This window comes from Podarcis bocagei (assembly GCF_964188305.1).
Source record: "Podarcis bocagei genome assembly, chromosome: 4".
Lineage (NCBI taxonomy): Eukaryota > Metazoa > Chordata > Lepidosauria > Squamata > Lacertidae > Podarcis > Podarcis bocagei.
This window is the reverse complement of record NC_138128.1, coordinates 95492931-95515124: the sequence shown is the minus strand read 5'-3', so window position 1 is coordinate 95515124 and position 22194 is coordinate 95492931. Positions and strand designations below refer to the sequence as shown.

The 22194-nt window shown below is 44.1% G+C and overlaps 2 protein-coding genes and 1 long non-coding RNA gene across 6 annotated transcripts in view; 1 reads left to right on the top strand and 2 right to left on the bottom strand.

The window, feature by feature from the left end:
- Positions 1 to 8215, bottom strand: part of DYRK4 (dual specificity tyrosine phosphorylation regulated kinase 4) — a 52275-nt gene extending 44060 nt beyond the window's left edge. For 2 of the 3 annotated variants that reach the window (XM_081191605.1, XM_081191606.1), the window contains exons 1-3: positions 7709 to 8215; positions 3684 to 3783; positions 1445 to 1529 (exon numbers count right to left, since the gene is read on the bottom strand). In XM_081191605.1, the coding sequence (XP_081047731.1) occupies positions 1445 to 1529; positions 3684 to 3783; positions 7709 to 7998 (475 nt within the window). In that variant the 5' untranslated portion in view covers positions 7999 to 8215. The remainder of the gene's footprint in view (positions 1 to 1444; positions 1530 to 3683; positions 3784 to 7708) is intronic. The other variant, XM_081191607.1, reaches the window with a different exon arrangement.
- A 1414-nt stretch (positions 8216 to 9629) lies between these two features.
- On the bottom strand, positions 9630 to 22192 carry RAD51AP1 (RAD51 associated protein 1). The gene is made up of 7 exons (XM_081191912.1): positions 22075 to 22192; positions 18311 to 18366; positions 15440 to 15575; positions 14998 to 15107; positions 14360 to 14518; positions 13487 to 13597; positions 9630 to 10290 (listed from the first exon to the last, which is right to left on the bottom strand). The coding sequence occupies exons 1-7, from the start codon at positions 22092 to 22094 to the stop codon at positions 10163 to 10165; spliced, it is 720 nt and encodes a 239-aa protein (XP_081048038.1). The 5' UTR covers positions 22095 to 22192; the 3' UTR covers positions 9630 to 10162.
- LOC308585815 lies at positions 14411 to 20905 on the top strand. 2 transcript variants are annotated; one of them, XR_014007581.1, is made up of 4 exons: positions 14507 to 14545; positions 17248 to 17289; positions 17837 to 17924; positions 20522 to 20905. It is a non-coding gene; the product is annotated as an uncharacterized lncRNA (long non-coding RNA). The 2 variants fall into 2 exon arrangements; XR_014007582.1 differs by lacking the exon at positions 20522 to 20905 and having other exon boundaries at positions 14411 to 14545; positions 16664 to 18299.
- Positions 22193 to 22194: the final 2 nt, after the last annotated feature.

Genomic DNA, 22194 nt, shown 5'->3' with positions numbered 1-22194 from the left:
TACCTGGCAGTCAGTCATACTGAACTCACTGTATTGCACTCCTAGATAAAAGCTGCAGTTGCGTGGCAAGACCCCGAACCCGCACCCCCCCTTTGTTGGAATAAAGACACTTGACACCAGTATTTTAGGTTAATAGGCTAAAAAACGTCGCAACTATATTGGTTACAGAATGTGAGTGGTATTGGCTTAGGCACTGGAACCGACTATATCTGACTCCTGCCCGCCTGCAGGAGTCTTGGAAGAGTTAACCACCAGTAGGGGGAGCCCTGCTGATGCACATCAACTAGAAACTCCCCCAGGGTCACTGCTAGAGGTCGTGCCATGGCCCCAGCACCCCGTCTGGACAGGATCACGCCCCCGGATTCCTTTAACAGAATACCCTTGAAATAGGAGGGGTAGGTGATGGCCTTGACCTCCCCTCACTTCCAATCTAATACTCCAATGCTTAACCGCCACCCGAGCCAAACTGCACGAGCACAAAAAAAGGGGCGAGTTCCCACCCACGGGCTGCTAAATAGAACACGCCACGCCCCCTGGCCGCCCGGATTGGTTGGTCTGGGGCGTGACGCAGAGAGGACTCCCTATGACGCGGGGGCTAGCCACACCCCCGTGCACAGGGCAGGCTCGTGTCCAGCCCACAACTCCATTTCCCTGGGAAGGGAAATGGCTTTATCTGCCATTTGGAAGACATCTGAAGGCAGCCCTGTTTAGAGAAGTTTATAATGTTTGAAGTTTTGTTCTGTTTTTAATGTTCTGTTGGAAGCCACCCAGAGTGGCTGGGGAAACCCAGCCAGATGGGCGGGGTAGAAATAAATTATTATTGTTGTTGTTGTTGTTGTTGTTGTTGTTGTTGTTGTTGTTGTTGTTGTTGTTGTTATTTCCTTATGAGATAGTTTGTCATCTCAGGTGTGAGGTCCATCTGGTAAGTTTTACTTAAAACTTCAAGTTTCAGGGGGATACTGTAGATAGTTCAGGTCCACGTATGCAAATAAGGGATCGAAAGTGATGTTCAGTGATTGGATAGTTACAGAAAGTTGTTACAGTTGCGTGGTACTGGAGCTCTATATAAGCAGGCTGACAACCCTTCAGTTCAGTTCTGTTCTGGCCTGTGAATAAACAAGAGCTGTTTGAAGGATCGCTGTGACGTCTGATATGTTCACCCACAACTTAACAGATGCCTCATAGACATATGAAGAGTACACCAACCAGCTCTTCAACAGGATGCAAATTCTGGCCTCACTTTCACATGCATTGGTCTACTTCCCAGAGATCCAGCTGAATCCTATATGCTATGTTTGTTGAGTTCTGTCAAGCATGCAGTGAGCAGATTCACAGGAACCTTTGCAATTTTTCTGATGTCTACCTAAGCTGTTTGATGAAAGCTCCTACGGAGGACAACTTCCATTTCAAAACAGAAGAGGCTTACAACCTAAGCTTTGCTTACCGCAGGGATCGGGCTGGCCTGATCCAATTCTAATTTTTTCTCCATCTTGCTTTGAGCTGTGAACAACAGCACTCCGTTCCCTTTCCTGTAAGAAAGAACAGGGAGAAGAAATGTATAACAAAGCCAGAGATTTCCTGTATATGTGAATGTTCTCCAGTGGAAAAGTAACAGATTGTCAGGCAAAAGCACTGGTGCAACGTAATTTATTTCGCTAATTAGCACAAGTAGACCCTATTCTAGCTCCAAACAGCCTGAGAGCAACGTGTAGAATCATACGACTGGAAGGGCCCTCAAAGGTCCTATAGTCTAGCTCCCCGCCAGTGTAAGAAACCCACTGATAGGTGGCCATCCAGCCTCTGCTTAAAAGCTTGCAATGGAGGAGAGTCTTTCTGAGGCAGCCTGTTATACTGTCAAACCACTCACATGGCTAGGAAGTTATTTCTAATGTTTAATTGACATTTCTTCTTATAGCCTGAACCTGAGAAGTGGTGATTAACTCTTTCCGCACACTTTAGGTCCTAAGGAAAGAGCTGCGTTACCATAGTACAGTGGTAGCTCGGGTTACATACGCTTCAGGTTACATACGCTTCAGGTTACAGACTCCGCTAACCCAGAAATATTACCTCGGGTTAAGAACTTTGCTTCAGGATGAGAATAGAAATTGCGCAGCAGCAGCAGTGGGAGGCCCCATTAGCTAAAGTGGTACCTCAGGTTAAGAACAGTTTCAGGTTAAGAACGGACCTCCGGAACGAATTAAGTTCTTAACCCGAGGTACCACTATACTAGTCTTGGAAAGGCAGGGAGTCCTTGCCTCGTAGCCATGTGATGGTAAGTCTAATGAGATGTATTCTTTATTTTGTGAGTCGGGGTATTGGGATACCCTGTGTCAGGGAACTGCCATCAGAGGCAAGAGGAGAGGTAAGACGCTCCAGTGATGCAGGGGAGGGAACTAGCAAGGAGAGAGAGAGAGCTTCCGCTGGGGAAGAAATCCAGGGGACACCAGGGAGAAAGGGGAGGCTGAGAGTACTGCGGAGGGGAGGCTCCGAGACTCTTCCAGTGAAATCAGCGGAGAGAGCACAGGACCTCCGCTTGGCACGCCCACGCTGCGCAGAAGGCTTCCGCGCAGAGAATCTAGGAGGAGACTTGGAGTCAAGGAATTTTTATGTTGGAGGAAGTTTAGGAGACGCCCACTGACGGATTCTGCCAGTGACTAAGACAGTCGCGTTGTAAGGGCTGTCAAACCAGGGAAAGGTTTAGCTATACGACCAGCTTGGAGCAGTTTGCAGTTTACGCACAAGCAACCCCAATTCCCATTACACCCTGTCACCTGGAATTCCCCTTAGTACATTTCCAGGCACCTTGCAGCTCATGAGGCATAGCTGTCAACTTTCGGATTTGAAAATAAGTGATCAGCAGCCTCACCTGTCCCGGGGACAGCCTACAGGATATCTAACAATCCAGGATAGCAGCGGGAAACGGCGCTGAAATAAGGGAATTTCCCACAAAAAAGGGGAAAGTTGACGGCTGGACTAGAAACATATTTTGAAAAAGGAACAGGCAATTTTGGAAAAGGGGTAAGCAACCCAATCACCTTCTAAATCCAGCCCACGGACAGTCCGGAAATCAGCGTGTTTTTACATGAGTAGAATGTGTGCTTTTATTTAAAATGCATCTCTGGGTTATTTGTGGGGCATAGGAATTCATTCATTTCCCCAAAAAATATAGTCCGCCCCCCCACAAGGTCTGAGGGACAGTGGACCGGTCCCCTGCTGAAAAAGTTTGCTGAGGCCGAGGATCCATAATCCTGTGTTATATATATTGTGCTAAATGGGGAAACGGGACACAGGTGGCGCTGTGGGTTTAACCACAGAGCCTAGGACTTGCTGATCAGAAGGTCGGTGGTTTGAATCCCCGCGATGGGGTGAGCTCCTGTTGCTCGGTCCCTGCTCCTGCCCACCTAGCAGTTCAAAAGCACGTCAAAGTTCAAGTAGATAAATTGGTACCGCTCCGGCGAGAAGGTAAACGGCGTTTCCGTGCGCTGCTCTGGTTCGCCAGAAGCGGCTTCATCATGCTGGCCACATGACCTGGAAGCTGTACGCCGGCTCCCTCGGCCAATAAAGCGAGATGAGCGCTGCAACCCCAGAGTCGGCCACGACTGGACCTAATGGTCAGGGGTCCCTTTACCTTTAAATGGGGGAAATAAAAGATATGCAACTGCTGCAACATTAGTTTTCCTTACCTTTTGGTAGGCATTTGTTTTTTCTCCAGGCTTCAGTATAACAGGGAGTGCACTTGATCTGCCTTTTCTTATTTTTTCAGCCTTGGTGACAATCTTCTTCCTAAAGAGTAAACATGGAGAAAATTAATCATGCAAACATTGTAGGAACAACGTTATTCTAGATTTAGAAATATAAGCTGAAATAGTTTGGGGAAATAATTTGTACTGTACCATGCTTAGAAGAGTTGTTGTTTTTTTTTAATGCAGAAAGGATAATATATTATAAAAGTAAAATAAGATAAGAATCAGTAGCCATGTAGCCAGCTAGGACAATAAAAGTTTAACTAAAAGGAAAGAATATTGTGCAGGAACATAGGTTATATAATCTGGGGTATGTCAGGAAATAAGGATGGGGGGGGAGAAAATGATTAGTTGAACTTGCACATTTTCACTGACGCTTTGTTCTTTTTAGTAAGCAGCTTGTTAAGTTGTGGGTGAACATATCAGACGACACAGCGATTTTTCAAACACCTCTTGTTTATTCACAGGCCAGAACAGAACTGAACCGAAGGGTTCAGCCAGCCTGCCTGTATAGAGCTCCACTAGAACGCAACAGTAACCATTTTCTGTAACTATCCAATCACTGAACGTCACTTTCGATCCCTTATTTGCATATGTGGACCTGAGTGAAAACTATCTACAGTATCCCCCTGCTGGCCCAGGGTGAGAACTTCCGTACATAACACAACTGAAAGTGTCCTTCCTATTATCACTGTTAATATTTAAAAATCAAACTTTGCTATTAATGCATGACCAGCAATAGTTCAGAGCTCACCAAGAAAACCAGGAAAACGTGGACCATTCTATGATTCAAATGGCCTTTTTCCTTCCTCAACAACGGCAGTACGCTCAGCTTCCTACACACTTTAATTCAGTTTCCCTCATATTTTAGAAGCTCACATTCTCCTTCTCAGGTGAACCCTACCCTCCATCGCGTCCACAACACCCCCAACACAGATCCAAATATGTTTAAAGGGGGGGCTCAGTGCTACTCTTTCCTTGCTTGCTGCCACGGTTGAGACTCAAGAGCAGGAAGCGAACAACGCCTTCCTCCAGCTGCTGTTGGGACACATCCTTCCTGGTATCTCAGAGACAAATAATATACCCATGGGCACCAAGGGGGGATTAACACCGCCATGCCATTGTCGAGAATACCTGTGGTCCTTTCCTTTCATCCTAAGCGTCCGTTCTTGGGAATGCAGGCCTTACCCACGTAAATGTTTCCATTGGCAGCAGGAATAAGAAGTCAGCAGAAGTCAAGAGGAGGTTAAAGGTAAAGGGACCCCTGACCATTAGGTCCAGTCGTGGCCGACTCTGGGGTTGCGGCGCTCGTCTCGCTTTATTGGCCGAGGGAGCCGGCGTACAGCTTCCGGGTCATGTGGCCAGCATGACTAAGCCGCTTCTGGCGAACCAGAGCAGCGTACGGAAAGGCCGTTTACCTTCCCGCTGGAGTGGTACCTATTTATCTACTTGCACTTTGATGTGCTTTCGAACTGCTAGGTTAGCGGGAGCAGGGGCCGAGCAACGGGAGCTCACTCCGTCTGGGGGATTCGAACCACCAACCTTCTGATCGGCAAGTCCTGGGCTCTGTGGTTTAACCCACAGCGCCACCCGCGTCCCTAAGAGGAGGTTAGGAGCAACTAAATTTCAAGACCTCCATCCTGATGCAAGTAACAAGTAAAAATGTAAACCACTTTGCCAGTTCATGTACAATCCTGGGACCCAGTACTAGCTTTCAGTGGCAACAATCCAACCCTCTGCTTGCTGCTAATGTGCAAAGCAGCAGGGAGAGGGGATTTGCAAGGGCAAAATGGTGGCTTTCAACATTCCTCCAGCTGCTGCTTTTCTTCTACAATCACTCAAACGACTGCAAGGGAAAAGGAACAGAAATAGGATTTTTAAGCAACTCACTGTCATTTCTCCCCGACAAAACTCGCAGACTCCCTGCACTTCCATGCCACATTTGCATGTTGGCCACAAATTTGCCAGGGTGCAACTGCAACCTGAGAATCCCTTATTTGGCACCAAGCATGGAGTTCTGCGTGGGACGCAGGTGGTGCAATAGTCTAAACCACAGAGCCTAGGGCTTGCCGATCAGAAGGTCGGCGGTTGGAATCCCTGCGACGGGGTGAGCTCCCATTGCTCGGTCCCTGCTCCTGCCAACCTAGCAGTTCGAAAGCACGTCAACGTGCAAGTAGATAAATAGGTACCACTCCTGCGGGAAGGTAAACAGCATTTCCGTGCGATACTCTGGTTTGCCAGAAGTGGCTTAGTCATGCTGGCCACATGACCCGGAAGCTGTACGCCGGCTCCCTTGGCCAATAAAGCGAGATGAGCGCCACAACCCCAGAGTCGGCCACAACTGGACCTAATGGTCAGGGGTCCCTTTACCTTTTATGGAGTTCTGCACTCAGTGGCTGATCTTGATCTCCCTTGCATGGTGTGTGAAGCAGCCCCCAGTGCAACTCTGTAAGTATATGTTTACAGGTAGGAAGCCGTGTTGGTCTGCCATAGTCGAAGCAAAATAAAAAAATTCCTTCCAGTAGCACCTTAGAGACAACTAAGTTTGTTATTGGTATGAGCTTTTGTGTGCATGCACGCTTCTTTAGTATATGTTAGGGGTACTGTTCATAACAACTGGCCGTGGTGAGCATTTAGTGAGAATGTGCACATAATCTATTCCACAAAGAAGGGATTGTGCACATCCTCAGCCAATATAAGCCTTGGAGAATGGACATAGCTGCATTTTGTACGTTCTCCAAGAAATAATGTGATTCCGCCACCTCTATCTCTACTTCAGAAGTGTGCACTCTGCAACACGGCACAAAAGATCAGAAAGAGGGAGTGGGGTCCAAGGAAAAGGATTCATTCTGGCCCCCTCCTTGAAGTCCAGTTTCCTTTTCAGCCCTTTCAGCTGTTCCCCAGTCAGCTGAGCAGCACTAGGGACATCACAGGGAGCGGAAAGCTTTATACTTTCCCTCTCATAAGCCTTCTGAGAATTGCCACCCATGCTGCTCTTAAGCCTGGTGTCAATTGTCACAGGAATCACATGGGAGGAATGAGTTAAACTGCTGATGAAAGGTAACTCAGCAGGGAAAAGACGATTGTGAATGTGAAAGACTTCTGGTCTCAGCCGTACCAGTCTGGGAAGCCCCCCTGAAGCGATTTTGCCTGCCTCTGCCTTACCCCGGCCAGTTTGAAATATTCTCAGTTCTACTAACATGTTGGGGGGAGTCTATTACAGTGGTACCTCAGGTTACATACACATCAGGTTACAGACTCAGCGAACCCAGAAATAGTGCTTCAGGTTAAGAACTTTGCTTCAGGATGAGAACAGAAATCAGGCTCCAGCGGCGCGGTGGCAGCAGGAGGCCCCATTAGCTAAAGTGGTGCTTCAGGTTAAGAACAGTTTCAGGTTAAGTACAGACCTCCGGAACGAATTAAGTACAGTGGTGCCTCGCAAGACGAAAAGAATCCGTTCTGTGATTCTCTTCGTCTAGCGGTTTTTTCGTCTTGCGAAGCAAGCCCATTGACGGATTAGCGGATTAGCGCTATTAGCGGCTTTTAGCGGCTTATCGGATCAGCTGATAAGCGGCTTAGCGGCTTAGAAAAGGGGGGGAGGAAAAAAACCCCGCAGGAACTCGCAAGACATTTTCGTCTTGCGAAGCAAGCCCATAGGAGATTCGTTTTGCGAAGCACCTCCAAAACGGAAAACCCTTTCGTCTAGCGAGTTTTCCGTCTTGCGAGGCATTCGTCTTGCGGGGCACCACTGTACTTAACCTGAGGTACCACTGTACTGTGTTTGTGTTACCATTGCTCATAATAGGATGTTAACGAATGAATCTATAGAGTTTTGCCAATTTTAAAATTCCTGTTCTGGAATGAAAGTTTGTGAAAGCCGCACAAAATGGATGATGTAGGAGAAAGTATGCCATCGTTTCCCTGCCCCAGCCAGTAACCTAGACGCAATGAATGAATTTTCCTACCTCGACAGAACTGGCTGAGATGTTATGAGCTGAGGAACTAAGGCATTCATCTTGTTTTCCGAACATTCCTCCATTGACCTTAACACAGAGAGAAAAGTCTTCCATGAGATTTCCAACGAATCACCAGTTTCCACACTGGGAGCCCCAGAGAGACTCAGGTTGCATGGAGTAGGGCAAGCAACAGTTCTCGGGGCACCAGTCCTGTCTTGATAGTCGCCTGTCTCCAACTTGTACTCAGCAACTCTTTGCTTGTTTTGCTCAATGAGTGATAGCTTCTTTTTCTGTGGCATTCCCACTACGCTCAAGAGCTCATCCCAAGAATGGCAAACGTCAACGAGGCACCAGAATGCCAGCTACCAAGTGAACTCGGCACGTACACAAATCAAAGTAGCGGCATCCTAATGTAACCTTTCGGTTTTGCCAATTTTTCTTTTCCCCCCACCCCACCCCAGTATTTATAGCATCCAGAGAGAACAGTGGGATATAGAGGGTACATGACAGACAAGTAGAATTTTGCAGTGTCTGTGATGTAACAGTGTCACACATGTAAGGTTGGAATTCCTGAAGATACAGTGATCGAGCTTCACGAAACTGCCTGTCAACATTAGACATACGGAAGCAGTGGGCAGGAAGAGGGCCTTTTCAGAAGTAGAACACCTGACCAGCCTTCCTCGGGCTGCTTGCCTGGCATCATCTTGGTGTCTCTGGGTGCCAAGTCAAGATCTTTTCGTTCATTAATAATAATAATAATTTATTATTTATACCCCACCCATCTGGCTGAGTCTCCCCAGCCACTCTGGGCGGCCTCCAATCAAGTGTTAAAAACAATACAGCATCAAATATTAAAAACTTCCCTAAACAGGGCTGCCTTCAGATGTCTTTTAAAGAGAAGATAGCTGCTTATTTCCTTCACACCTGGAGGGCGTTCCACAGGGCAGGCGCCACTACCGAGAAGGCCCTCTGTCTGGTTCCCTGTAACCTCACTTCTCACAGTGAGGGAACCACCAGAAGGCCCTTGGAGATGGATCTCAATGTCTGGGCTGAATGATGGGGGTGGAGACGCTCCTTCAGGTATACAGGACCGAGGTACTGGGAGCCAATGCAGATCTCTCAGGACCAGTGTTATGTGGTCCCGGTGGCCACTCCCAGTCACCAGTCTAGCTGCCACATTCTGGATTAATTGCAGTTTCCGGGTCCCCTTCAAAGGTAGCCCCACGTAGAGCGCATTGCAGTAGTCCAAGTAGGAGATAACTAGAGTATGCACCACTCTGGCAAGACAGTCCGCAGGCAGGTAGGGTCTCAGCCTGCGTACCAGGTGGAGCTGGTAGAAAGCTGCCCTGGACACAGAATTAATCTGCGCCTCCATGGACAGCTGTGAGTCCAAAATGACTCCCAGGCTGCGCTCCTGGTCCTTCAGGGGCACAGTTACCCCATTCAGGACCAGGGAGTTCACCTAGACCTTTAAATAATTTAGGTCACCTAATGTTCCATTTCAAATTTTATATGGCTCCCCGGCTCCTTAATGGCTTTGTGTTTTACCCTGTGTTTCAATTGTTTGTTTTTACTTTTTCGATTGCATGCCACACAGAGAACTTTATGTTATGACAGAGGTGAGGCTGTTTCAGCCAAGCTGCACTGACACTTCCTTCACAGGCCAAGGCAGGGCTTGGCAACAAACAGCATACAATGTGGGAATGAACAATTGCAGTGATCCAGCACACATGGCGACTGTGATCAAAGATCAGCTGGAAGGAGCTGGGGGAACTGGCTTCCGTTAAGTGCTTGCTGTTGTGATTCTTAGCCATTAGGACTTTTCTCCAGCTCAAACTGAAACTGAACCAGTTGTTTCGTGCATTTTGTTTCATGTATTTTGCTCAAGGTGTCAACAAGGAAGACTTAAAATGGCTAACACAAACAGCTCTTTGCTCTTTATACAGATATTTTATTTCACTTAAAAGGGACAGAGATACATAATATACATTTACCAATAAAATCCACGCATAAATGCAAACATCAGAAAATAACAGCATAAATTTCTGAAAATATGTTTTCTATCAAAGGGATGAATGTATCAAGGTGAAACTTCAATATTGCTTTTAGCAAAATATCCAGGTTACAAGTGAACTGGTCTTCATGATGATTCAAAATGCAGCATTTAAAAACTGGAAACTAGCCTGGATCACAACTGACTTCTATGAAGTATTAAGCCAGCCAATGATCTGAAGATTTCAGTGTGCGGGTGTGTGTCACAACAACACTGGAGTTTAAGTGTTGTCAATACCTCACACTTTACACTTTTTGAGAATGAAATCTTTTCTAAAATGTATCAACTTTATCTCATTCAGAATGATAAATATATATTGCCTGAAACAAAATCTGCAATTTTAAAAAATTCTACACCACACCCAAAGGATTTAATTTCAATTTGCAACCCTCTGAAGCCAGCGCAGGTACTCAGGTACTGGCAAAACTCGGGTGCAGTGATTTCACTCTTGCCAACCTGGAGAGGCCAAGCCTGAGACCTTGTGTGGGCGATTTCCCGTGGGTTCTTCCCAGCTGTATGGCACTGCTTCCAGATGTAGCTGAAAAGATTGTTGAAAAGGTACATTGAGAAAAATAAGTAGACTAGAATATTGTATTCATGTTTCACTGTCTGCATAACAGTGAACCCTTAGTGTTGTACATGCAATTTTGTGTAAGACGCAAGCTCATCTCTGGCACATACTCTTCCTCAAGCTCATTTTATCTCTTTAGAGGTTTCAGAAGAAGTATTTAGAGAGGAATTCAACAGCATGTTTTGCAAATTGTTCCGTCAGTCCAAGCTTTTCAGCTTGCACAACAGAACCATTTCCCCTCTCCTCCCTGAGTACCGTTTGGGGGGTTCTCCAGAGCAAATCAGAGCCAATTTTGGGGGTGAAGGAAGAGATGGAGGAATTGTTGAGCTAGCTCCCACTAGTGCATCTTCTTAGTTGAATCCAGCCCTTAACTATACAAATGCAAGAGGGCGGTAAACTTTAAAGGACTCTTTGCATGACAACGAGTCCTCCTCAAATATATCCAGTCTCCTATTAAGTGGCAACCTCACTTAAAAAGTCTGAGTCTCCAAACAGTGCGAGACGGGGAAATATGTGGGGTAACCCATGGTTCAAGTAATCTGCAAGATGCAAGAAACTCCAGTGAAAGAAATAGTGGACAAACTGAACCAAGTAGCATTAAACACTACATAATGCACAATTTCTAGTACACAGAGGGGTATTTCTGTTGTTGTCAGATCATCTCCAGTTTGTGCCAATGTTTCCATTTTGTCTCTGAGATTCCACCTTGTCTATTAGTAGCTGTCAAGGTGAAATGGGGAGGGGGGAAGGTATCCTTGACCTCATTTATTCTGGGATATGGAACTCTTCAGCATCCTAAAGCCAACACCCTCTCCATCCCAAGGCAAGTCCTTGGCAATACAGTGGTACCTCTGGTTGTGGAAGGGATCCGTTCTGGAGCTCCGGTCGGATCCTAAGGTTTCCACAACCGAAGGGACTGCTTCTGCGCATGCGGCGGTAGACCGCTTCTGCACATGCGTATGTGGCGAAACCCAGAAAAATACTTCTGGGTTTGCCGTGTACGTATCCCGAAGGATACGTAACCGGAGGTGAACGTAAGTAGAGGTACCATTGGAATGAGTCCTGTGTCCTTTTACAACCTCCCACTTAGTACTAAATACATCCATCCAGCATCTATCATGCCTCTTTTTGAAAAATAGCCTTGGCATCTCCCTTTTCATTTCCACAGAAAACCTCTTTCAGCAGACACCCTGGCTTTTGTCTTCTAATACTATATAACTGTTTTCATCCTTGACTTAAGTGTGCTTTTTTGGAGAATGGTCATCCTGGAACTCATATTGTTCTCTCTTGAAGCTTCCAGTAGAATGCTCATGCTGAACCTCAACCCCTGCAGTTCTGCTCAGTGACACTTCTACTAATATCTGGAAAGGCTTGATATTTTTTCTGGGGGTTTTTTGTGTGCAGTCCAGTAGAAGCCCCAGCCTGGCGCCCATTCTTGCACCGCTGCATCCAATGACCCTGCCAAATGAAAGCTCTAGCATGGCATGGGAAGGCATTCTCCCTGCCATTGGCACCTACTGCCCAGCCACAAGAATCCATCTTCCCCTTCCTTCCTCCATGTGTCTCAGCAAACTCTAGAGCAGGGGTGGCCAACTCCCAAGAGACTGCGATCTACTCACTGAGTTAAAAGACTGGCAGTGATCTACTCCCTTTTGGGGGGTTCAGGTCAAAGTTGTTGAGCAAGGAGGAAGGCCCGTTTGGGGTGCAGGGCAAAAATAGAGCTTTTTTTAGGGGAGCCAAACTTGTTGAGCTTCTTTGGGGGGAGCCAGTGATCTGCCAGTGATCTACCACAGACGTCCAGTGATCTACCTGTTGGACGTGCCTGATCTAGAGCAAGTAAACTCTTGTTTTGACTTGTGCCTCCTGCCTGATCTTGCAGGTCACTTTCTTCCCTTCCTTGCTTTGGAGAGAGCATGTGCCACAATGCAGCTGTGCAACTTCAGCTCACGACTGCTCTTTCTCCCTCCCCTTGTGGGTAACTTAACTATGCAGTTTGTGTCTCTTAATGCCTTTTAATAAACCCGCTCTTCTGGGTCAATTACTCAAAGTCTAAGTTCCATTTTCCTTCCAAGAAACTTTAGGATGACAATTCAAAGCAAAGACTCAATGTTTTTGAGGACGGGGGCAGGCAGGTGTGGAGGACTCCCTGGTCTTGAATGGGGTAACTGTGCCCCTGAAGGACCAGGCGCGTAGCCTGGGAGTCAATTTGGACTCATGTGGGGGCGCAGGTCAATTCTGTGTCCAGGACAGCTGTTTACCAGCTCCATCTGGTACACAGGCTGAGACCCTATCTGTCTGCAGACTGTCTCGCCAGAGTGGTGCATGCTCTGGTTATCTCCCACTTGGACTACTGCAATGTGCTCTACGTGGGGCTACCTTTGAAGGTGACCCGGAAACTACAATTCATCCAGAATGCGGCAGCTAGACTGGTGACTGGGAGCGGCCGCCAAGACCATATAACACCAGTCCTGAAAGACCTACATTGGCTCCCAGTACATTTCAGAGCACAATTCAAACTGTTGGTGCTGACCTTTAAAGCCCTAAATGGCCTCGGTCCAGAATACCTAAAGGAGTGTCTCCACCTCCAACGTTCTGGCCAGACACTGAGGTCCAGCTCCGAGGGCCTTCTGGTGGTTCCCTCGCTGTGAGAAGCCAAGTTACAGTGAACCAGGCAGAGGGCCTTCTCTGTAGTGGCGCCCGCCCTGTGGAACGCCCTCCCACCAGATGTCAAAGAAATAAGCAACCATCTGACTTTTAGAAGACATCTGAAGGCAACCTTGTTTAGGGAAGTTTTTAATGTTTTAAATATTCTGTTGGGAGCCTCCCAGAAAGGCTGGGGAAATCCAGCCAAATGCGCGAGGTATAAATAATAAATTGTTGTTGTTGTGTTACCCACACCACACTCCTTTTAATGTAGCAAATTGCCCTAGGCCAGCAGCCTGTCTTCCGGCAAAAATAGAGCCAGAGGCTACTGAGGAAAAAAGTTAACCTGAGAGACCAGTTTAATATATTTTTCATTATCCATGGTTCCTAAGGGGCATTACCTGAACATGGAAAATAGGTGTAGTTAAGGATTATATTTTTATCCTGGTTTTCAGACAACGATTTTGCATATATATAGGTATCCTAAGCAACCATATAACAGTGTATGCATTGAATATACCTGGTGACGTGCAGTTAGGCTTCTTGGCCAAAGAAGTGCTAGATGCTGTCAAAGGCTGTCCAATCTGTTCTAGAGTACTTGACAAATTCTGCAAAGCTGGTTCAGATTTGGCTGGAAGTAGTCCCATGGTTAAAAAAAATAAGAAAAAATAACTTTGGAAAATCATTTTTAATGGATGGATGATACAGAACAGAGGCTATATTTAAGAAATATGGAAGTCACTTCTAAATAGCAAATTAATTTGACAGCTACTGGGGAAAAACAAGCACATTCCTCTGACATATACTTCGATGGAGCAGTTAACAAAAAGTTTGTCCTAATAAGTTGCTAAAAAAAGGTAAAGGACCCCTGACAGTTAAGTCCAATCGCGAACGACTCTGGGGTTGCGGTGCTCATCTTGCTTTACTGGCCAAGGGAGCAGACGTTTGTCCGCAGACAGTTTTTCCGGGTCATGTGGCCAGCATGACTAAGCCGCTTCCGGCGGAACGGAACACCGAAACCAGAGCTGCGCACGGAAACGCCGTTTACCTTCCCGCCGGAGTGGTACCTATTTATCTACTTGCAGCTTTTGGCGTGCTTTCGAACTGCTAGGTTGGCAGGAGCTGGGACTGAGCAACGGGAGCACACTGAAAATAAGGTGTTTAAATTGTGCACTTGCACACCTCTTAACTTTCTCAGGATTGCACTTCAGTATGGAAACATGGGCCTGGGAAGTTGATTTCATAAAACACTCCTGTGAAAAGGCCTGGAGCGCAAGTTTCACTTAGCTTTAAAATAAGTGCTATTTTATGCATACCACACGCACCTCTGAAAACCAGATGCAAGAAAGCTTAGCACCAAAATGGCACCCAGGAAAGAATCAAATGTGCTTACCTATCGAATCCCTCTCTGATTTGGAAGGCTTCTTTTCCTTCTTTTTGCTTTCAGCATTTCGCTCCCTTCCTTCTTTTCTATTTCCTGTAGTTTTCTTCTTCACAACGAATTCAACATCATCATTTTCACCGAAGCTGGAATCACCCTCAGATTCTTCAGCTGAAACCAGAAATGGGAAACAGTCAGGTACAATGTAATGGCATAAAGTTTAGTAGTAATAGGCTAGGAAAATTAACTATCTTTCTACCACATTATTAAAAAAAAAAGTCACACTGTGGGAACTTTACTCCTGTGTAAGCAGACTGTGGCTGTACAGTGCAATCAGAAATGAGCACTTTTGAACCTTCACCTTATTCCCAGATACAGTCTCTCCTTTTTAAAGTTATCAAAATAATTAACTGAACTTTGAAGGTATTTCACTCTAGTTTTTGTGGCTGAATTTCAGAACTTCTACATTTTGTGATTTTCATCAACATCAATATTTCTCAAATAGCTAATTGGTTAAAAGAGAATTATGAATGCCTTTTATTTCTGGTCCTAAACACATGTGAGACTGCAGCCCAAAATGTCAACACTACTTTAAGAGCAGCAAAAAGCACAAGACAGAAATGTTTTTACTGAGAGTCTTCAAGAATCACCTTGTTTCTGTGAATCTTGTACTTTATGGTTCCTTCCTGGTGGTTCATCCATTGATAACGCTAAGGCAACTTCCAAATCTCTCTGGTAAAGTCTGTGATCCAAGGGAAGTCTGAAGCAATTTGAAAAACAGTTATGGAAAACACATTATCAATATGTAAGTTTATTAACCTCAGTGCCAACACAAATTAAAACAGGAACAAAGAAACTATTTCATGCTCTGAAACCAACTTTAAATCCTGCTTTTAGATTTTATAACCTCCATAATGGTTAAGATCAGTTCCAATAAACTGATCTTAGGTAGGCAAGGGGAATTCGCTCCACTCCAAGGGAATGAACTTATATCCCCAAAGCCAGCTACCTGTTTCTTAATCACAGCTAGGAAAAAAACAGTGTTGTATCGCAAACACGTAAGTAAATTTAAAATGAATGGATTTCTCTTACCTTTTGTTCGGTGAACTCTTTTGGAACTGAATCTCCTGTTTGTGGGGCTTTTGCTCAGTTTTTTTCTTTGTCAACTCAGAGCATGTCCTCTTTAATTTTTTGCTTGAAGGTGCAGTTATATTTGCAAAATCTTCATCTGTTTAGCAGAAGCACATTAAACGCACTGTAACAGTGCAAGTTCTTCCAGTTGTTTAAAAATCCATTTTAACAATATGTTTAAAGCATGTATTGTAAAATATTCTAGAGCTTTAGAACTTCTGCAGTAATCAAGGATGATTTAAAACAAAATACAGTGGTACCTTGGTTCTCAAACACCTTGGTACTCAAACAACTTGGAACTCAAACACTGCAAACCTGGAAGTGTTCCGGTTTGTGAACTTTTTTCGGAAGCTGAACATGCTCTGTTTTGAGTGCCACACTTCCATTTTGAGTGTTACACCGAGGTCTGTCTGTTTTTGCTATTTATTTTGCGTTTTTGTGGCTTTTTTGTTTTGTTTTTGTGACTGTGTGGAACCCAGTTCAGCTACTGATTGATTGATTGATTGATTGATTGTGTGACTGCAGTACATTGTTTATTCCTTTCATTTTATGGATCAACGGTCTCGTTAGATAGCAAAATTCATGTTAAATTGCTGTTTTAGGGGTTGTTTTAAAAGTCTGGAACGGATTAATCCATTTTGCATTACTTTCTATGGGAAAGCGCACCTTCATTTTGGAATGCTTTGGTTTTGGAACAGACTTCCGAAACGGATTAAGTTTGAGAACCAAGGTACCACTGTACAGGGAGATATTGGCACAGTAATAGCAGAGCAGTACAAGGGAAAGGAAATGGGGACTTCATTTCTCTGTTTAACATTGCCTCCTCCCGAGTGGCACCCACTGCAAGCTGTGAGCAAAGGACGCTGAAATGGGGTGTCTTTGCTTCCTTCCTTTGCCACTGTCCCCACTTCTCCTTGCAACATGTCAGCTGAGATGAGGGAATGAGGAGGTTTGTTGCATCCAGAGTTAAGAATGCTATCTCTTCAACACCCCAAATACAGGGAGCCAGGCAATAGATTATGCTTATTTCATATGAATCAGCCTTGCTGTGTCTGTTCAGAACTTTGTTAGGAAGGATTCTTCAATGAAAGCTGGAGGGTATTAAAATCAGATTACTGGGAAGGAGACATCGACCAGCTTTCTCCTTTTTCTATTTATTTTTGGTGATCTATCTCATGTATCCAGCCAGTCTTTCAAGCCCGTCCAGCTTTCATTACCCAGGACATGGTATCTATCTTCTGTAACTAAAAACCGAAAACTAGTATGTTGTAAACTAAAATGCAATATAACTACTATGTGACACTGGGTAAGGATATCCAGACAGTAAAAAGGTCCATTAGGTCCAGTCGCGGATGACTCTGGGGTTGCGCGCTCATCTTGCTTTATTGGCCGAGGGAGCCAGCATACAGCTTCTGGGTCATGTGGCCAGCATGACTAAGCCGCTTCTGGCGAACCAGACCAGCGCACGGAAACGCCGTTTACCTTCCCGCCGGAGTGGTACCTATTTATCTACTTGCACTTTGACGTGCTTTTGAACTGCTAGGTTGGCAGGAGCTGGGACCGAGCAACGGGAGCTCACCCCGTCGCAGGAATTTGAACCGCCAACCTTCTGATTGGCAAGTCCTAGGCTCTGTGGTTTAACCCACAGCGCCACCCGCGTCCCCTCAATGAAAGCTAGAGGGTATTAAAATCAGATTTACTGGGAAGGAGACATCGAGCAGTTTTCTCCTTTTTCCATTTATTTTTGGTGATCTCTCTCATGTACCCAGCTAGTCTTTCAAGCTTGTCCAGCTTTCATTACCCAGGACATGGTATGTACAAAACTATCTTCTGTAACTAAAAACTAATATGTTGTAAACTAAAATGCAAACTAACTACTATGTGGCACTGGGTAAGGATATCCAGACAGTAGAGCTGGGCAATATTTCGATACTTTGCCTGAAACAAGTATGAAGTCCAGATTGTAAAGACAGTTTCAGACAGGTTCAGTAACAGGAGGAACAACTGACTGGAAGGAAAGCAGCAGCCCATGTCACTTGCTAGGGTGAAGAGGCAAACACACAAACAGGCAGTTAAGAAGGTGGAGCACCTTCAAGGCTGGGCTGTGGAGGGAGAGGCCAGGAACTCCTTCGCCCAAGCAAGCGGGCAGCCTTCTTCCCTTCCTCTTGGTCGTTCCTTCCTTCCTCCACAGCCCAGCTGCTTTTTCAGATGTTATTTTGGTCATTGTGATATATCACTATATTGAGATGCTTAGCTGGTGATATATCACGATGCTGAAAACCAGCTATCGTCCAGAATTTGAAGTGCAGTGTCATCAATATACCAATGATATCCAACTCTTATTTCTCTTTTCATCAGATTCACGTTAAGCTGTCAGAAGTCCTAAACCGGAGTCCAAGATTATTAATGGACTTGATGAAGGCTAATAAACTGAAACTCAATCCAAGTAAAAGACAGGTAGTGCTGGTGAATGGGTCATCCAAATTTGAATATTGTATGGCAGTGTACATGGGCTACCCTTGAAAACCGTTCAGAAGATTGTTTGGAAGTACAAAATACTGCAGCTATGATATTAACTGGGAGCAGATGTATAGAGTGTACCTTGCCAGACTTAAAACAATAGCACTGGCTTGTAGTATGTGCTCATATTTAAATGTACAACAGGTTCGGGAAAAGCTGCGATAAACCTTTGTAGAACCAGTGCAAGCAAAGCTTAAACACAATGAACTTTTCTTCTAGTTGCACTCATATAAAACAGTTTTAGCAAGCTTCCGTGTTACTTTCCCACTGAATCTGCCCCCTTTTGGCATGAAGGAACAGCGAATGACTTACCATCATCATCTTCATCCACACTGCCAAACTGAGAATAATCAACTGCTTTCTTATTCCTAGAAGATTAAAACATGCAAATGCATAAGAGGGGTCATTTTTTTTGTCTGCCCATGGAACCATTATGCATATGTAAGCAGTTCTTGTATTTGAATCAAAATAAAGTAAAGGTACCCCTGCCCGTATGGGCCAGTCGTGTCCGACTCTGGGGTTGTGCGTTCATCTCACTTAAGAGGCCGGGAGCCAGCGCTGTCCGGAGACACTTCCGGGTCACGTGGCCAGCGTGACGAAGCTGCTCGGGCGAGCCAGCACCAGCGCAGCGCACGGAAACACCGTTTACCTTCCTGCTATAAAGTGGTACCTATTTATCTACTTGCACTTAAGGGTGCTTTCGAACTGCTAGGTGGGCAGGAGCTGGGACCGAAAGACGGGAGCTCACCCGCCGCGGGGATTCGAACCGCCGACCATGCGATCGGCAAGTCCTAGGCGCTGAGGTTTTACCCACAGCGCCACCCGCGTCCCTTGAATCAAAATATTCATATTTAATTGCTACTGCTTTATGAAATGATGATTCTGGGAAACATGTAAAAGTAAAATTAATTTAGAAACCGTACACTTGACTCTTCTTAGGATACTGTAGCAGCCACACAATGCCCAATTATATATACATTACACACACATATTATATAGGAAACAATTATTCACTTTATTTTTTTACTAATTATTTTGCTGTAGTAGCTTCTGTATAGCTGGCTGTTTCTGAATTTTTCTCACTGATTTTTTTTTCAACAAGAGCATTAGAATTAGTCTTACTGAAATAAATTCAGGGGCAGCCAGCTATACAACAAAGTGCAATCTATGAATAAAAATGTAAAATAAACTAATACATTTTAGATTGCTATTAATAGATTTACATTGCTGTACTTTCTGTCTCTGAATCCTAGACGGCTAAAAGAAAAATATGGATAAAAATGCATGTTTCCCTTTACATATATTCAGGTGCCAGGCAAAAGCATTCAATCGGTCCATGGCTTGGCTGTAAAAAAACAACCAACAGCCTTTTAAGCGTGTCTGTGGGAGGGAGGATATTGGCTTTTTGTTTCTTTGTTATGAATTTTGTGTTCAGTACGAGACTGGCTCCATTATTATCAAATAATGGAGGTGTATAAACAGGACAGGAAAATTGGCTTCCAGGTGGAGAAATCAAAATTAGAAACAGAATTGTTAGAACCCAATGCTAAGAATCTGTCAAGAATGTATAACTTGTTGCTGAAATGGAATACACAAGATGAAACAGTTAAATCAGCTATGATTAAGTGGGCACAGGATATTGGTTATAACATTATGTTTGCTGACTGGGAACAGTGGTGGACCACCGGTATAAAATTTACGGCATGTAATGCCTTAAAGGAAAATATTATGAAAATGATCTATAGGTGGTACATGACCCCAGTCAAGCTAGCAAAAATCTACCATTTGCCTGATAATAAGTGTTGGAAATGTAAAGAAACTGAAGGTACTTTCTACCACCTTTGGTGGACATGCCCAAGGATTAAGGCTTTCTGGGAAATGATATATAATGAAATGAAAAAGGTACTTAAATGTACTTTCCCTAAGAAACCAGAGGCCTTTCTCTTGGGCATTGTCGGCCAATTGGTGCCAAAGAAAGACAGAATTTTTTTTATGTACGCTACAACAGCAGCAAGAATACTCATTGCAAAGTATTGGAAGACACAAGATCTACCCACTCTGGAAGAATGGCAGATGAAGGTGATAGACTACATGGGACTGGCTGAAATGACCGGCAGAATCCGTGACCAGGGGAAAGAGACGGCGGATGAAGATTGGAATAAATTTAAAAGTTATCTTAAGAAACATTGTAAAATTAATGAATGCTAAAATGTTGAAGTTTTAGACAAAAGGGGATTACAGCTGTAAAAGATTAAGTAAAAGAAAAGAATAAGGGAAAATTTGATAAAACCAAGGGGTAGGATTTGTTGAAACAAATTTGGGAATTGGGATGCAGAAAGGGGAGGTATGGGGAAGTCGGTGAAGTAAGGTTTAAGAAAAAAGGATTTGAAATTATACATGTTTGTTTATGTGTTTGTTTGTTTTGTATTGTGTAATGTTTGTGTTTATAAAAATTGTGAAAAACCAATAAAAAAAATTATTAAAAAAATTGTGTTCTCCCTTGGGTTTTTTTGTGATCTTCAGGGGAAGGGTGGTATACAAATTCAAGGAACAAACAACATTCCCGGGTGTCAAAAAAGACTATTTATGTATGCCACTACTGTGTGTTTGATTAGCCCAAAAATGGAAAACAAGCGAGGTCCCAACCAAAGAAGAGTGCAGAATTTTGCAGGCTTAACATATAGAATAAGAGAACAAGAGAATTTAGAGAAGACTGGAAAACGTTTGTTGAATATATGGGGAATAACTGTGTACAGCTGAAAACACTGGCAGCATTGAGATAAATTCAACAGTGTAAATAAGCTGTGATGGATGTAATAATGGAATACTGAATGGTATTGTTTCTGTAAAATATGCAGGGGTTTGAGATATGTAAAATGAACCATGGAAAGAGAAGAAAGGAAGTCACTGATATCTTAAGGATGTAAAAATGAGTACTTTAAATTGTAAAAAAGAAAATTTAATAAAAAATTATACACAAACAAACAAACTAATTGCAAAAGGTTGGAAGGAAGAGGATATCCCATCTAAGTCAGACTGGCAAAATAAATAAAAGAGTACGCCGAACTGGCGAGATTATCAGCAAGGCTAAGAGACGTTACAAATTAAAAAATGTTCAGAGAGTGGGCTATATAGAGTCTATGTAAAAGAACACTGTCAAGAGATCAATCCGTTGGCAGGTTTTGACTGAGCTTCAGTGTGCAAATAGGATAATTGTATAAAATAAAATTTATAGTAAGTCAAATAATATGGAGAAAGTAAAATTTAAGCGGGTATTTAAGGAACGCAAGAGGAAGATTGGAGGGCTTGACAAATTTAATCACAAATGGATGTATGAAGCAAGAATGAGTTAAAGAATGAACAACCGTTTATTTATTTTTTAAATTTATCATTTTGCCTATAATATCTATTGTACACTCCTGTTATAAAGTTATCAACCAATAAAGCACTCAAAAGCAAAAGGGGAAAAAAGGAGAGATAAATTCAACAGTGCAAATAAGTTATGGTGAATGTAATAATGGAATACTGAATGGTGTAGTTTAATGAACCACGGAAAGAGAAGAAGCGAAGTCACGGATGGAAAAATGAGTACTTTAAATTGCAAAAAAGTAAATGGATGTACAAAGCAAGAATGAGTTAAAGAATGAACAACCGTTTATTTTCTTTAATTTCTCATTTTGCCTGTAATATCTATTGTGCACTCCTGTTATAAAGTTTTCAACCAATAAAGCACTCAAAAGCACAAAAGGGGAGGGGGGAAAAGAGATAAATTCAACAGTGTAAATAAGTTATGATGAATGTGATAATGGAATACTGAATGGTATTGTTTCTGTAAAATATGAGGGGGTTGTGATATGTAAAATGAACCATGGAAAGAAAAGAAGGGAAGTCACGGATATCTTAAGGATGGGAAAATGAGTACTTTAAATTGTAAAAAAAAAGAAAATTTAATAATTTAATTAAAAAATTAATTTCGAAAAATTATACACAAACGAACAACAACAGCAGCCCAGGGGCCTCCGCCCGCCCCCTCCCCGCATAACGCCCCCAAGCGGGAGGCTCCTGCCCCGGCTCACCTCCGCGACGGCCGCGCCATCCCGGGGCTCCGCTTCGGCCCTCGGCCGGCCGCCCGTCCGAAATCCGCGCGCGGAGAAGAGGCCGGAAGTGACGGCGACAGGAGGCCGGAAGTGACGCAG